Here is an 18,056-nt window from a genome sequence, read left to right on the forward strand (position 1 = left end):
ATATGAATATATAAATGTATAAATACACAAATATTTTTAAAATATATAGCTACTGTATGCATGTGCATTTATATATATATTTCAGGATTAATTGTTTGACAGCACACATTTTTTAGATTTTCAATTTTCATGTAATTGTTATTTTGATGTGTTTTGAATATATATGTGTGTGTGTGTGTGTAGTTTTTGTTTTATGTAATATAGACTGTACATCAAAAAAAACTGCATATAATACATGAAAATGACAAATGTTGATATTTCATATTTTAAACGTTTTAAAATATTTCATATTTCAGTTAATTGTTTTAGTTTTTTTTAATTATTTCCACTTCTGCAGAACATAAAATATGATGTCTTGATATATGTATGCATTTTTCTTTTTTAAAAAATCCAATAGAATTGTGTTCAAGGAGGAACCTATGCCACATCTAGGGACCAAAATATTGTAGAGATTTAGAAGTTGGCTTTTTTAGCACCCGATCTTAATACCAAAGCAACTACCTCCCATGGTAACTCATTAAAAGCAAGATACCATATAAGACTTAAAAAAGGTTATTTTGTGGTTTCACGAAGAACCTTTAACATTCAAAGTTTTCCATAGCATAACAGTTCTTTATAGAGGAAAAATGGTTATTAAGACCATTAAAAAAAATGGTTGTTTACTATACATTTTAGTTGTTTTATTTAATTTTAATTAAATGTAATTTTAATAACCATGCTGTATATATATATATATATATATATATATATATATATATATATATATATATATATATATATATATACACACACACACACACACACACACACACACATATATATATATATATATATATATATTTTTTTTTTTTTTTTTCTTCTTCTTCTGCATAACAGAATAATAAAAAACAAACAAAACAAAATCCAATACTATACACATTCTTAAAAATAAAGTTCCGCATTGGCATTGATGGTTCCATGAAGACCCTTTAACATCCCAAGAACCTTCCATTGCACAAAAGCTTCTCTGCAGTGGAAAAAGGTTTCGTTAGGTTATTAATGCTGATTTAAAAATTCCTTTTAAGAACTGTTCACTGAAATTTTCATGGGGTAGACCAAAAATGGCACCCTTTTGTAACCTTTGGCAACTACCCGAAATGACAAGTTGATATAATTCTAGTGTAAATACATTTCACCGTCTAGTTTTTGACTATTATTTTCATCATCTATTGAGCTTTGGCATAGCTCTTTAATAACTTTAATGAAATAGTCTAAAACAAAATATCTGTGTGTTACCCTGATGTCAGTGCATCTCTTCTGGAGCTAGTCAGCAGAGATAAACAAGTTCTAAAAGTCCCAGGGATCTTGAACATGCCTATTGATTTCCTGGGAAATGCACTGATATTTTTAGAGCACCGTAAACTTCACCTCCTGTGATTGGACTGCGTGTTTGGGTGAGGGAATTGGGAAACATGCACACAGCTGCTCTAGGGTTATACATTTCTCCAGTTGTTCTACAGAAGTAGACATTTATGACTCAAATTGATAAACTATCAGATTCGCCGTTTTGAACCGAACACATTTTAAGGACTTTGTGTTCCTGACTGAACGAGTTCCAAGTGGGAGTCATCACTCATTGTGATGTATGAATATGTTAGTTTATAAATAGGTAAGCAATTGTGAGTTTAAGTCTATAATTCAACAGATGTTTGAACATGAGCCAAACACACATTTCGGGAAATTCTCTTACAGCCAAAAGCCGCATTTGAAACTCCTCTCACCTTTTATGACCTTTCAAAGTAATTATTTGATAGTGAGGTCTGGTCTGAATTTGATCTACAATCGCAAAAAAATGTGAAAACTAATGCCCTTGGGGACAATATAAAAATAGAGTTTAAAACATTTTATAGATTACAATGAGAAGGCTCTGTAAAACTCCAACTTTTATTGGTTTGTTAAAACATTTATTAGCCTTGGCTTGAGGTGAAGGGCTATTGTGTCGATAGTAATGCAGCAAGAAATTACATTTCTTAAAATGAAGTTCTCTGCTTCACATTCTGATGCTCGAAACCTCCATAAACTGCACCAGACGGACACTACTGTTTCTTTCGAGGTGTTGAAGAGGGTGTTACAGAGGGCACAACTCATCATTTACAGTTAAGAGATGTACAATGTCACTATCAAAGACACCACGCTGTAAGAAAAAAGGGTACAAAGGTGTTATTTACCCCTAAAAGTACATTTTAGTACCGTAAAATTATAGAGTATATGGTACATTTTAGTATTTTTTAAAAGATACTACTTCGGTGACAACTTTTGTACCTTTTTCTCTGAAACTAGGGCTTTTCACACTGTGCATAATTCTGGGTTTAGCTCGTTTTTTTTTTTTTTTTAACCCTGAGTAAAAGCAACTTGAGTTAGGAAGCGTGTAATTTTGAAAGGGGCTGAGCTGACCCTGAATTGCTGTCAGTACAGTCAAAAACAATGTGACAATGTTCTAGTGAGTTGTTTTGTAAGAGAAAAACCAAACAATACTCTGTAAAATATTCATGAACTTTGTACAGTCACAGAAACTGTTTCAGCATCTGACCAAAAGGTTATGACAAAACATAAGGTGGAACATATTGATGATTGCAGGGAAAGAATTGTAAAGATTACAAACAATGTTTTTTTTCTCTCTCTCTGAATAATGTATACCAGTGAATATGTAATTCAAAATAAGATTATTCAAAATAAGACTAGGATCAATTTTAATTTTCATGTTGACTTTAAAAATGTCATACTCTGACAGCATATGAGTTGAGGAAGATAAGTAATCAACACATATACACACACACATTAGTTTTTATGGTTTATGGGGACTCTCCATAGACATAATATTTTTTTATATTGTACAAACCATATTTTCAATTGCCCTACTACACTAACCCTAAAGCTAACCTACCCCTCACAGGAAACTTTTTGCTGTTTAAGTTCTTTCAGGATCACTATCGTCAAAGATGATTGACAGTTAGCATAAAGTTTGAACTGGTGGTATGATTTTGTTCCGGGCTGCATTTCCCAAAACATTGTAAGCTCTATTTGGTCTCAGTGGGTCTATGATGTACTTAAGCTTACGATGCTTGCGAAGCCCAGGACACGAACTCCCTGCTGATAAGCCATATGGAAAAACAGAACAGAACCAACATAAATGTCCTGCAGCTATTATTAACCTTTAATAATTTAATGTATACATTTTAGAAATTAGTCTGATTCAAATGAGAATCAGAAGGCAGAATCCTGACTGGATGATAGGAGGAGCTGGGGATGGAGGAGGAAAATTAGCTATTGAGCTAAATTTTTTATTTAAAAAAATACAAATAATTACTGGGACAAGGTCCTCATAAACCACCTTCACATTGTAATACCTATGTCATACCTATATACTGTATGTAATATTACTTTTAATTAATATATTAATAGTATGAAGCCTAATATGTACATGTAATATAATGTAATACAAATGTGAACACTTTACAATCATTTCCACATTCCTATACTCTTGCAATGCAGATTATCTTGAAACATGCAAATATGTAAAACCAAAATAACAAAATAAAAAAAAATATCAATACCACAAAGACTGGATTAGTTGCTAACAGTTTGCAAGTTATACAGTGACTTTGGGGGCAATTTCTAATGGTATTTCTTGGAGTTTAAGTCCTTTCATTGCAATTTTTTTCATTATTACTTTTTTTCATATCTGAATCTCTAATAAAGTGATACATAATGGCAATAGCCTATAAGTTTTGTCAACGTACCACTCGATACTGATCCTAAATGAACGTTCGAGCAGCATACTTTTGCCAGATACGAGTGTGAAAAACACAGGTGTTTCTGGATGTTTCATGGATGTTTCTGCAGGAAAGTATGATTGTTTCTATTATTTTTATTTTTTGGTAGAAAACCTATTTAAAAGTACATAATATAATATAATATAATATAATATAATATAATATAATATAATATAATATAATATAATATAATATACATTTTATTAATAATGACAAAAATCAGACTCAATCAATCAGAGTGCAACTGCTCAATAATACAACTCATCATATAGACCTTTTCTTAATTAAAGATTATAAAATAAATTACAAACACATTAATAATGAAAAGTTATATTTCTGATCATATGTTTGTTTTGTTTTTTGCTCTATTATATATCAAATTAAGATCATTGGTGCTCACATGCCTATGTAATGGTGCTTCACTTCTGCAAGATGATGACAGAACAACAATTACCCATAATACACTGCAAAATCCTCAGCCAATGAGATGCAAGTCTGTATTGGTTTTATTAATGTTACTTTTATGCAACAATGTTATGTTGGATGAACAAATAATTTTTTAAGTAAAGCTGAAAATACACGCTTTTTTGTTGAATGAACTAGATTAAATGTTCACATTGTTAATTTTTTTTTAAGTAATCACAACATTAACGTATTAATTAAAATTGGCAAAAAGTTTTTTGAGTGTAATATAATATAATATAATATAATATAATATAATATAATATAGTGTAATATAATATAATATAATATAATATAATATAATATAATATAATATAATATAATATAATATAATATAATATAATATGTGTAAAATTAAACTAATAGCTACGTGAAAAGACGCCCCAACAATTTGTCGGAGCCTCGTTCCTTCAGAAACCCCATCTTTCGCACCCTGAATAAATGATTTGAGTTAACGATTTCTAATCTGAAAACCGCCAAATAATGCCACAATAATCTCATTTCCCAACAGTGAGAAATAATAACAACCTGTCAATCACCCCACCTTTTTTTTTTTTTTTTAACCCCCACTTCCCCCCACACACAACTGGCTGTATAATGTGTGTGTGTCTGACAGCATCTGACTGGTTGCTGCTCAGTCCACCGCTTGGTGGTGAGAAGTATAGGTACTCCGGCTCAGAGCGGGATAAACACGGGACGGAAGGTGGAAAAAATACGAACTCTCCATCAAGCTTTAGACTCGAATTAATCACCGCGTGCTCCTCCGGAGCAGGAGATTTGTAGCTGCCGCAGTGGCTTGTTCCAGCAGCGGGCATTTGCTGCTTGATGCGTCCGCACTGCTGGATTTTGCAGTTCTGAAGTAAATGAGATCTACAGACCATCACTCTCTCATCACAACACCTTGACTGAAGGCTTGTCATCTTAAAAGGTAAGGCTTCAAGTTGCATTAAATAAGAGGCGAATAACATTCTCTCTAGTCTGTAGTCAACTCTATGTGTCAATAGCGCAATGGTGTTTCGTAGGCTATCGATATCCATTCATCGATTACACATCTGCTTGGAATCGGAGCACCGGTCATAGGCAGCTCGTGTGAGGGTCTGTGTTCCCCTGTTCTGTGGGAAACATTTTGGCTTTCTACCTGTACCAAGGCCATCTTATACCGAAGGGCATGAGGAATTAGTATTCGGAGTTGGGCTACTCCTTTGCGACTGCTTCCGATCCATGTGAAACCATACCACCGAGCCTATCGGTACAGCGCTGTCTCATGCGATACGAATGAGATTTAAGCAAGCGACAAATGTAGGACACAGACGGAAACGAGTGGAATGAAAAAAGTAAAAGCTGTTGTTCAGTAAAAGGGTCGTTCAGACTGGACATGTTCATACGTATAAAAACGCCAAGACAGAATGCAACGCACTGGAACGGATCACAGGTGTTTAGAAGTTAAACTGATTTTTTTTTTTACTTGACAACAACAAGGTCTTAAGACGCAGCGCTTATGGCGCGAGGCAATGAGACGCGACGTTACGGCCAAAGATGTTCGTCTGACGCACGTGTTCAAGTCAGGTTGCGAATTATGGGTTAGGGGTTCTTCTAAACGAGGCTTTAACTCTCCTCCCCAGGGCTGTCAATCAAAACAAACTGTTGAAGATTCTTCTAGTAGCTATATTCAATTGGTTTAACTGAATGCATTACATTAGGGATTTTATTAACGCTCTCAAACTTTTCCGACGCCAAAATTCTCGCAGTTTCACCTGCTCAAAAAAAAATAGACAAGCATTCACAGAATTTCGTTTCGTTGTTTGACTGAAGGCTATAAATTGGCGAAATATAATTGAAGCTATAATAATCACTTCAACTCAAGATTAACATATCACACGTAGCCTACAGTAGCCTATATATATATAGCCTAACGTTAAAACGTGAAAAATAGTTTTGAAGGCTACGTCTGTCACCTTGAAACACCGAAGCCCATGAATTAAAAATTCCATAAAAGTAGTTCATTTGTAGTCGCCAAAACTGCATTTATTCGCACACTGTATAATTAGCACACTGCATAAATCAACAATTAAAATCAATATGAAATCAATAATAGCCTACATCAGAGGTTTTCAGAACGCTGGACAGAGCTCAGTGTTGCAGCTCGGTTTATCAAGTACGCTTCATGATTTACTGAATGCGACTCAAAACTTGCAATGGTATTACGGTTTGTAAAAGCATTACATGATAAAAAAATATTATTTTGTAGCTGACCTGGAGAGTTTTTAAATGAAGGTAAGTGATCACAATCTGAAAACTGCCACTGCCGTGGATTCTTTGTCATTTGGGTGTGTGTGTGTAAATATATATATATATATATATATATATATATATATATATATATATATATATATGTATAAATCGAGACCTTGCAAAGGCACTCTGTTTAGTGTTTAATTTTCCAATGGAGTCATTGGAGGCTGAACAACTGAATCCTATTCAGTCTCATTGTAAGAAACAGCCATTTTTTTAAATGAGATATTCAGTACGGGTTTGTTAGGCACAGATGAATTAACAAATTTAATGTATAAATACCTAGGCTATCCAGATTACAGCATCCTCAGATGTTTGGTTGTTCATTTCATAAAGTCATGCAGTCCACTTTAAAAACATACAAAGATTTTGTTGTCTGTACAGAAAAGTCTAGAATTCTGTGGCAGATATCTGAGCTACTGTATTAACCAGTGTACATATATCATGGTTGGCTCATATAGCATGGTTGATTTGTCCAAAAGCAGACAGCTTTATTTAGTATCCAGCATGTTCCAAATTTTCATTCAATCCAATGAATTTTAATAAATCAATATAATGGATGGAATGGAATGGAATGCACAGATGTAATGCATAAATTTGGGAACCTCAGAGAGATCAAAGTTTCTGTTTCTAAGCAAAGACTCTCTCTCCCTCATGCACTTTATAGCACTTTTTTGCCCGTTCTCATCAGATTCGGTAGGCTGCCCTACTTGCATTCATGAGAGATGATTTTTGGGAGAAGGGCTTAAACTAGTAGCCTGAGTGTCTGACAATACAAATTCTCTTTGATGGTCAGAAGAACAGCAAAATGGAAGGCTTAGTCAGTTTAGCTCCCAGACAGTTTGAACTAGCATCATAATGATGACTAGTATCTCCTATCCTCTCTAAATGTGATTAGAGCATTTAAAAAAGGCAAGGTGGCATGCTATCGGAAATGTAGCGTTGCCATGGTTGCCTTGACTTTGATCGACGTTGTGGTGTGTGACACTGGACGCGTGCTCATTACTGGCTCCGCGCATCAAACGGCACCTTGCGTCTCGCTAGGCTCCGAGCTCATAAAAGTGTATTCCCCAGCTCACTGCTGAGCTTGTTAGAGTCACTTTCAAATTGTGATGACAGACGCGCTGTGCTGTTACTTATGTCTAGAAGTGTTTCTTTTCCGCCTCCTACTGGACATTTAAGGTACTGCACTTTGTTTGCCGTTTACTTTCGGTTTCTCTCAGTGAATGCAGTCGGGAAGAACGTTCATACAGTTCCTATGGGCTATTGATTCCATCGTTAAAACCTTGGAAATATATGTCTGTAAGTGCTAAGTTTTATACTAAATAGTGCTTTAAGTGTTGTGTAGATTAAAGTAAAGTGTAGATCAGTATTATTGTTGTATTTGTTATATACAGATATGATTTGCATCATTGGTTCGATACCTTGTTTTAGCATACTGCTAATTTCTCTTCTGTTTGTATAGAATCTCATTTGATTATAATTTCTTGGCATGTACAAAACCGAACTGTATTGTTAACTGGATGTGTATGTAAAGGTGTACATAATGTTCATACATATTTATTCTTGTTTGTAGTTTTACATAAAAGAAGTGAGAAGAACAATCACCAGTAAAGTCACTAAAGTTACGAAGACTGCTTTCTGGAGTTCTTTTCTGAAATTGTACGCTATCTGTTAAGCCTTTGCCCAAGCAACGCAATTGGTCAGAACAGAATAGTAAAAAGACATTGACACAGCGGGTTAAAACAGCGGAATTACACGACCATTGTTACATTGCATTGCACATCTCTTCAGCAGCAAGTATGGAGTCACACTGTGATGAGAAAGAAACCTCTCAGGCCTTTGAGATTAGATCACAAGCTTCTAGCTGGAAATCATCACAAAGATCAAGTCGGTCATCAGCCAGTGCGGCAGCGACTCGGGCGAGAGCTAAAGCAGAAGCAGCTCGAGCTAAAGCTTCGTATGCAGAAAGAGAAGCAGCTATGATGAGGAAAAAAGCAGAAGTAGAAGCAGATCTATACTTGCTACAATCTCATAAAGAAGCGACTGCAGCATCCGCTGAAGCGGCAATTTATGAAGCAGCAGCTGACATTGAGGAAGGAAATATAGCGGAATTGGACCATGAGACACACTCAGTTCGTACTCAGCGTACTAAGGAGTATGTTCAGAAGCATGCAGTGGAACAAAATCAGCAGCAGTATTCTGGTACTCCGATTCTACAGTCATCCTTAAAGAATGCTGAACCTCTTCTGTGTGAAGCAACAGTAACATCTCCACATGTATATCAATCTTATGGAATGGAGGGATTAAAAATAAAACAGGAGACAATGGATAACCAGAGAGATCATGGACATCTCTCTGCTTTTCAAACATCTCCAGCTCCCAGCATTAAAGCTCCCATGTTTAGCCTACCATATACATCTGATTTAGCAAACTACATGGTAAGAAAAGAGATGGTGAGTTCTGGTCTTGTGAAGTTCGATGATCATCCTGAGAACTACTGGGCTTGGAAATCATCTTTCCAAGATGTCACAAAAGACCTTGGACTAACAGCCAGAGAAGAGCTCGACCTTCTTACAAAATGGCTCGGCCCAGAGTCATCAATGCAAGCCAAACGGATCAGATCGGTTCATGCACATTTTCCTATAGCAGGTGTCCGTATGCTTTGGCAGCGATTGGAAGAGTGTTATGGTTGCCCAGAAGTAATTGAGAATGCGCTGTTGAGAAAACTGGAAGAGTTTCCAAAGATTTCTAACAGGGATGGACAAAGACTCAGAGAGTTAGGAGACATGCTTATGGAACTGGAATCTGCAAAGTCAGGCGGACATTTACCTGGATTAGCAATTCTTGACACTGCTAGGGGAGTAAATCCCATCATTGAGAAACTTCCCTTTAATCTACAGGAAAGATGGATCACTCATGGTGCTAAATATAAAGAGGATTATCGTGTCGCATTTCCCCCATTTGGCTTCTTTGTCAAATTCATTTGCGACCAAGCAAGAATAAGAAATGATCCCAGTTTTTTGCTATCTATGCAGTGCTATCTCAAACAGGAGAAATTTCCACGGGTAAGCAACAAAATACCTGTGTCAGTGAGGAAAACTGAAGTGCTAACCACAGTTCCTAATTCTAAAGCCAACCAACCTCCAGATCCTGGTAAACAATGTCCAATTCACAATAAGCCACATCCGTTGTCAAAGTGCCGTGGTTTTAGAGGAAAACCCCTGGATGAAAGAAAAATGTACCTCAAAGAGCAGTCTATCTGCTTCAGGTGTTGCAATTCCACTAAACACATAGCAAAGGAATGTGCAGCAGCTGTTAAATGTAGAGAGTGTAACAGTGATCGCCATGTCTCTGCAATGCACCCAGGATCAGCTCCATGGGCAGTGGAATCTCCAGTAACACAGCAAGAGCAGGGCGGGGAGCCTGAAGGTGATATATTATCTGAGGTTACTTCTAAGTGCACAGAAATCTGTGGCAAAGCTCTTAGACCTAGATCATGCTCAAAAATCTGTTTGGTGGATGTTTACCCATCTAACTCCCCTGGAAAGGCTAAGAGGATGTATGTTGTTCTGGATGACCAGAGTAACCGGTCTCTAGCAAAGTCTGACTTTTTCGAGCTGTTTGGGATCAATGGAGATTCTTTTCCCTATACTCTTCGTACATGTGCAGGCACAACAAAGACAATGGGAAGAAGAGCAGATAATTTCATTGTTAGTTCACTGGATGGGAAAACTCAAGTGTCACTTCCCACACTCTTAGAATGCAACATGTTGCCGGAAGATCGCGACGAAATTCCTACTCCTGCAGTTGCACAATACTTCTCTCATCTCAAGCCAATGGCTGACAAAATACCACCTTATGATGCAAACGCTCCCATTCTTCTTCTTTTTGGAAGGGACATTCTAAGTGTGCATAAGGTTCGAGAACAGTGTAATGGACCTGGTAACCTGCCATATGCTCAGCGTCTTGACTTAGGCTGGGTCATTGTGGGAGAGGTTTGTATGGGAGGAGTACACAAATCCGAGACTGCAAATGTTTTCAGAACAAACATATGGCAAAATGGACGGACATCTTTTTTCACACCCTGCTCAAAAGGAATTCAGATCAAAGAACAGTTTGGTACTCCAAATGATCAATACCAATTCTGCTGTCCTGTCTCAAGCTGTTTCACGGATCACCTGGGTGATAACGTCTTTCAGAGGACTCCTGAGGATGATAAGCTTTCACTGTCTGTTGAGGATAACATCTTCCTTGAGGTTATGAACAGAGAAATGTACATGGATGAGTCAAACCACTGGGTAGCTCCCTTACCATTCCGTTTACCTCGCAGCCCACTGCCGAACAACCGAGACCAGGCAATGAAACGTCTTAATGTCCTCCAGCGCACCTTACAAAGGAAACCCGAGATGGCCAAACACTTTGTGGAGTTTATGCGAAACTTGTTCATCAACCAACATGCAGAAATAGCTCCCCCACTGCAGCCTGATGAAGAATGCTGGTATTTACCAATATTTGGTGTGTACCACCCTCTGAAACCTGGGAAGATTAGGGTCGTCTTTGATTCTAGTGCACAGTATGAAGGCGTCTCGTTGAATAGCATTCTTCTTCGTGGACCAGATCTAAACAACAAGCTCCTGGGGGTCTTGATGCGATTTCGTAGGGAGCAGATTGCAGTTACAGCTGATGTAGAACAGATGTTTTACTGCTTCAAGGTCAGGGAAGATCACCAAAACTTTCTGAGGTTTCTGTGGTTCAAGGATAATGACCTATCCAAAGAAATCACAGAGTACCGAATGACAGTTCATGTTTTCGGTAACAGCCCGTCGCCAGCTGTGGCAATCTTTGGGATGAGACGAGCAGCTGAGTTTGGAGAAGACGAGCATGGAAGAGAAGCCAAGCACTTTGTCCATAAAAATTTTTATGTGGACGACGGCCTGATCTCTGTATCCAGTGCCGCTGAAGCCATCAGTCTACTGAAAAACACCAAAAACATGTTAGCTGAGTCAAACATCAAGCTTCACAAGATTTCATCAAACAGCCATCAAGTAATGGAAGCATTCCCTCCATCTGAAAGAGCAAATGACCTGAAGGATCTGGATTTGAGTGTCGATCCTCTTCCTCTCCAAAGAAGTTTAGGGTTGAGCTGGAACTTAGAGACTGACTGTTTCACTTTTCAGGTGTCTACAGTAGTTAAACCATTCACACGACGGGGCATACTTTCAACAGTTAACAGTCTCTATGATCCTTTGGGATTTGTTGCACCTGTCACCATGCAGGGTAAGGCCTTAGTAAGAGAGCTGTCATCAGAGCAGTTTGACTGGGACACGCCACTCCCATCTGATAAAGAAGCCCAGTGGAAAGCATGGACAGATTCATTAGCAGATCTCAAGGAAGTCCAGATTCACAGACCCTATGTTCCAGTCTCGATTTCCAACACTTCCAAGAGAGAGATAATCATTTTTGCTGATGCCTCTACATTAGCCATAGCAGCGGTTGCCTACCTGAGGGTTGTAACTACAGACGGTCAGTGTCACATTGGGTTTGTTATGGCCAAATCAAAGTTGGCACCATACCCTGCTCACACAGTGCCACGTCTAGAGTTGTGTGCGGCAGTTCTTGCTGTCGAGCTGGCAGGATTGATTAAAGAAGAGCTGGATGTGGATCTAACTGCAGTAAAGTTCTACACAGACAGTAGAATCGTTTTAGGATACATCTACAATACTTCCCGGCGATTCTATGTGTATGTTGCTAATCGAGTGGCCCAAATTAGACATTCCACAAAGCCAGAACAGTGGCATCACATTGATTCAGACCTCAATCCGGCAGATCTCGGCACCAGATTCATTCCAGCAGCTATCCTACCTCAAACTAATTGGTTCTATGGTCCAGGATTCCTCCATCACCCTATTCTCAGGGAAACTCCTGAAAATGAATCATTTGAGCTTGTAGAGCCAGAGAAGGATCAGGACATTCGCCCACATGTAGTAACCTTTGCCACGCAGACAACAGAACAGTCTCTGGGATCACACAGATTCGAACGCTTCTCTGAGTGGAGATCTCTTGTAAGAAGTATAGCCATGCTGGGCCATGTTGCAAAATCATTTTCTCAAGACAGAAATACCGGGGATTGCGAAGGATGGCATTGGTGCAATAAATGTCTCCAGTCTGAGCGCACACAAGCAAAGACTTCTATTATTAAATGTGTGCAGCAAGAGCACTATAAAGATGAATTCAAGAGTTTGGAGAAAGGTGAAGAAATCTCACAGCAAAGTGCTCTGAAGAGACTATCTCCCTTTGTAGACACTGAAGGACTTATTCGAGTGGGAGGTCGCTTACAATCAGCAGAACTGTCTGAACAGGAAAAACACCCACTAATAATTCCAGCAAGTCAACACGTAGCCACGTTGTTGGTCAGATACTACCATGATCGAGTGGCACATCAAGGACGACATCTAACTGCCGGTGCAGTACGTTCAGCAGGTCTCTGGATTGTAAAAGGAACTAAACTAATCAACCGTGTGATTCATCAATGCGTTCTCTGTAGGAAGTTAAGAGGTAGACTCGAAGAACAGAGAATGTCAGATTTACCTATGGACAGAGTGAAAGTGGATCCTCCATTCACTCATGTGGGTCTGGATGTTTTTGGGCCATGGAACATAATATCACGCCGCACTAGGGGTGGCAGTGCTGAAAGTAAAAGATGGGTTGTCATTTTCTCTTGCTTAAGTACAAGGGCTGTTCATTTGGAAGTCATTGAGTCCATGTCAACCTCAAGCTTCATTAATGCCCTCAGACGGTTTTTGGCAGTTCGCGGACCAGTCAAACACTTCAGATCCGACAGAGGAACAAATTTCATCGGAGCCTGTCGAGAACTGAAAATCAATGCAGATGATCCAGAACTAAAAGGTTACTTGCAGGAGCAAGGTTGCGTATGGACATTTAATGCTCCCCACTCTTCCCATATGGGGGGAGCTTGGGAAAGAATGATCCACATAGCACGGAATATTCTGGATGCATTGCTGCTAAAAACCGGCCTTTCCCGTCTTACCCATGAGGTTTTGACTACTCTCATGTCCGAAGTCATGGCAATAATGAATGCTAGACCTTTACTTCCTATTTCTTCTGATCCAGACACATTGGAAGTTCTGTCCCCTGCCATGCTCCTCAATCAAAAGGCTAGCACTGTACCAGCACCTCTTGGGGACTTTGACATTAAGGACCTCTACAAGAAAGAATGGCGACAAGTTCAGTGTCTGGCAGATGCTTTTTGGAAAGCTTGGAGGAGAGACTATCTTGCAACATTGCAAGTACGGAGGAAATGGACTGAGAAAAGACGGAACCTCGAGGAAGGTGATGTTGTCTTGCTTAAAGATTCCAAAGTGAAACGTAGTGAGTGGCCAATTGGACTCATTGTGAAAACCATACCCAGCAGTGATGATAATGTGAGGAAGGTGGAGGTAAAGATAGTTAGAGAAGGATCTGCTAAGGTATACCTAAGGCCTGTCTCTGAAGTAGTACTACTCCTGCCTGGGACGTCACAGAAGGATCCATAATGGTATAATAATTTATTATACCAGGCGGGGAGTGTGCTGTTACTTATGTCTAGAAGTGTTTCTTTTCCGCCTCCTACTGGACATTTAAGGTACTGCACTTTGTTTGCCGTTTACTTTCGGTTTCTCTCAGTGAATGCAGTCGGGAAGAACGTTCATACAGTTCCTATGGGCTATTGATTCCATCGTTAAAACCTTGGAAATATATGTCTGTAAGTGCTAAGTTTTATACTAAATAGTGCTTTAAGTGTTGTGTAGATTAAAGTAAAGTGTAGATCAGTATTATTGTTGTATTTGTTATATACAGATATGATTTGCATCATTGGTTCGATACCTTGTTTTAGCATACTGCTAATTTCTCTTCTGTTTGTATAGAATCTCATTTGATTATAATTTCTTGGCATGTACAAAACCGAACTGTATTGTTAACTGGATGTGTATGTAAAGGTGTACATAATGTTCATACATATTTATTCTTGTTTGTAGTTTTACATAAAAGAAGTGAGAAGAACAATCACCAGTAAAGTCACTAAAGTTACGAAGACTGCTTTCTGGAGTTCTTTTCTGAAATTGTACGCTATCTGTTAAGCCTTTGCCCAAGCAACGCAATTGGTCAGAACAGAATACGCGCTATGTAATCAAGGAGTTATTGCTCAGCGTCAACGTGGCCTTCACTTATCATACATACTGATAACAGAAATCAAACCCCTCTCGGCAATCTCCAGGTAACTGGGCATTGACCTCACCAATTACACTGAAAGGATACCAACAGTTGAAGATGTATTCATTGTACAGCTGTAACATTATGACCTCTTATGTCTCACTACGTATTGGGTCAATATCTCCTGACATTTCCTTGGATTTATGTGCAACAAATCAACACAGAACAGAGGTCTTCCACACTCACGCCACACATGCACAGGCCGAGGACACAAGAATGGGGAAGGCGATTAATACTGTGTCCACCTTTTGACCTACTTACATAGTTATGAATATTTTAGACATTTTTATGCATGCAAATTGGCTGTAAGTGAAAAAAGAATCTGTGTTATATTTTAACAGAGACTTGACTTGTTAAGCACACTTTGCTTGTCAAAGACAAATTATGTGACTTTTAAAAGTATATATATATTTTTAAACATAACAGCTTTGTTAAAGTCTTGGTCATACAGGAGCTTGAAAAAGATACATTATAAGAAATAAAGAAGAGCAACGCAAATTGACAACATAAGTTGATTGATTACCTACAATCATTAAAAAACTAGAGCTTAAAATCTCAAGAATTTTAGGATTTGAGGAATAATTTTAGCCAAACAGCCACTGTTGCATAGTAGGTTCAAAATGTTTCATGTAAAAGCCAAAACACACAAAAAAGTCTAGGCTCATTGTACAGTAGAAACATGCCTGTAGAGACATCCCTGCTAAATGACTTTACGTTGCTTCTTGCACATTTTGCAACACTTTCTGTATGGAAAATGTAGGCACATTCAGTCTGCAATTAAAATGCAATAATAACAGGAATTAAATGTTGTGTTTTCCTGCCCTTAGTGTTCTTTTCAGATTTTTTAATTTACTCACCCTCATGTTTTTCCAATGTTCCAAACATGTATGATTTTCTTCTGTGGAGCATAAAATATATTTTGAAGCAGTTTTAGTTACTTATAACTAGGGGTGTGCAATATGAAATGTTTTGATCGTGGATGATAAAAATGTCTCCACAATCCTCTTTTGAAGAAGTATCATAGTATCGTGCTATAGCGCACATTTTATCAGGTGCAGTTCTGTGCGCCTCTGTCATATGATGTAAAATGCCACATGCATTAACAGCAGTGTTATCTCAGTGGTAAAGTTACTCTCTCATTATTTGCATGTGCTTTTTAATGTTTCATGCATGTATACACCTGAAGCGCAGCTACAGTCTGTCATACAGCGCCTGATTATTATTGCACTAAGTTATCTTTTGCACTAATACTGTCAAAACACACAATGTTTACATGCAAACTCAAATTGGTTATGTCTAAAATGAAAGTAAACAGTTGAGAGAAAAATATGTGTACGTATAGGTGCATGTATATTAGATGCTTGCAGGTCTTAAAGGGACAATAGGCCTATTAAACATGCAGACATAAAAATAAGAAGCTTCTTTTTTTTTCTTACCTTGAAAGTCTTTCTCTTTATAATAGGGAAATTAGTTTGGCTGTAATGCTAAGACAACTTGCAAAATAGTAAACCAACATGACAAAGAATTGTGATAAAATCTTGAATCGTGATATAAAAAAATTGTGATATGGTATTTTTTCCATATCGCCCAACCCTAATTTTAACTTAACTTAAAAAAATATCGCAAAATATCTCCTTTTCTGTTTCACATTAGAGTGAATAAATTATGACTATTTTTCAAAAAAATCTAAATATTAAGGAAAGGGGACAATAAAAGTGCATTAAAATCATATCGATATTTATCAATTATGCATTTCTGAAGAAAAAGCAATTAATGTTTTGCAAATAATCCAAAAATATTCCCCAGTAGCAAAGAAAACAGTTCATATTTCTGTCAAATCTCAAGACAGACATGGAAAAAAAAAAAAAAATAGTCAAGGGTTCTCTAAATAAATAAATGAATATTGTGTGTGCTTTGCAAAACCAGTATTTAGTTGGGTCAGGGAACTGTTGAATGCAATATGCTTTTGCTCGAATGATGTAGTAACAGTGTCCACCAGCAGGGGCTACCTGCCTAAGTTCATCAGGCAAACCTTGATCTCCTGGGTCAGACGGTGTAGTTTTGAAATGTCACAGCATACATTCTGAGTCATCTTATCCCACTCCCTTCTCTCCATGGTCTTTTGACTGCTTATAATGTTGAATAAAGAGCACTCTGCAGGACTATGAGCCATTGATGTGTGCCACCAGGACCGTGTGGTTCATGTCAGCTGTGAAGTCAATGATGAAGTATGATCTCATTAAGGTTGTAACGCTATTGGATGCAGTCCATTCTCCTCCTTCACCTTGAGGTCCTAATCTACACACTAACAATTATGTGTCTCTCCCTCTCTCTACGTGAGGGTCTTTTCAAAGTCATAACGGATAACATACAGAGAAGATAGAGAGTCAGAAAGTCATCCATTAATCAGACAAAACTGTCATTCGGACCCCTAAGGTTTTGCAAAAGCTGGTGGGAATCCACATTCACTCAGCTCTGATGTCAAGAAGACCCTTTTTTCTGAGTTCTCCTTTAATGATGAAAGTGTGTGTACGTGTCAAGGCCAGGGCTTTCAGGTTCCTTTGCCTGTTTCCTCTCTTTGTTCTGACTTCCGCACGTCTAAAGCCTGTTTTTTTGTTCCGCACCAGTTCTTTAACCCAGGAGATCCGCCACTGAGTGTCTAATTGAGGATCTTTCGGCTCCAGTCTTTGCCAATTAAAGCTAGTGCAGTTAGCGCAGAGTGCAGAAATGCAGTGGGGCAAATCTGCGTAAGATGAATGGCTCTTACTCTTAATCCTGTCATTAGTGGAGATCTATTCTTCGCCTTTGGGTTTTTAATAACCTAGGGCATAGAACCTCTTCGCTCGGGCTGCCAGCATCTACCACACTTCCCCTCCAGCACATCCTCAATGCTGCCACTCCACTTGTTTTAACCTCCAGAAATTCTGTCATGAATTTAATTAAAGAAACTGTTATAGACTTAAAGTGTTGCCAATGGCCTGCCCACTTTAGTTTCGCATGATTAGAACTTCCAATTGCTGTGCTTCTCAGGGTTTGAGGCCTAGAATAGAATAGCTTGTTTATTTTAGCTACTTGTCCTGGCAATTGTCATTAAAGGGACAGTTCACCCCCCCCCAAAAAAATAATTCTGGCAGTGCGTTCTCACCTTCATGCTGTCCCAAACATACATGTTGTTTTTATATAGTGGAGTTCAATGTACTTTGAAAGCTAACATTC

General features: G+C 38.1%; 2 protein-coding genes across 3 annotated transcripts in view; both read left to right on the top strand.

Annotated features, from left to right (window-relative positions):
* Positions 1 to 4,888: 4,888 nt before the first annotated feature.
* The window catches only part of LOC127948590 (protein ELFN1-like), a 74,641-nt gene continuing 61,473 nt past the window's right edge, over positions 4,889 to 18,056 (top strand). Inside the window, exon 1 of the mRNA XM_052545085.1 lies at positions 4,889 to 5,202. The gene's annotated coding sequence lies outside the window, so the exon portion shown is untranslated. The remainder of the gene's footprint in view (positions 5,203 to 18,056) is intronic.
* LOC127948589 (uncharacterized) lies at positions 7,695 to 14,746 on the top strand. Of its 2 annotated transcripts, XR_008152123.1 has the most exons (3): positions 7,695 to 7,868; positions 8,143 to 14,331; positions 14,606 to 14,746. XR_008152123.1 is itself a non-coding variant. In XM_052545084.1 (2 exons), exon 2 carries the CDS (start codon positions 8,369 to 8,371, stop codon positions 14,120 to 14,122), a length of 5,754 nt encoding a protein of 1,917 aa, XP_052401044.1. In that variant the 5' UTR covers positions 7,695 to 7,868; positions 8,143 to 8,368; the 3' UTR covers positions 14,123 to 14,746. The 2 variants fall into 2 exon arrangements, 1 of the variants encoding a protein (XP_052401044.1); XM_052545084.1 differs by having other exon boundaries at positions 8,143 to 14,746.

The sequence above is a fragment of the Carassius gibelio genome, chromosome B1, assembly GCF_023724105.1.
Source record: "Carassius gibelio isolate Cgi1373 ecotype wild population from Czech Republic chromosome B1, carGib1.2-hapl.c, whole genome shotgun sequence".
In the NCBI taxonomy this organism is placed as follows: Eukaryota; Metazoa; Chordata; class Actinopteri; order Cypriniformes; family Cyprinidae; genus Carassius; species Carassius gibelio.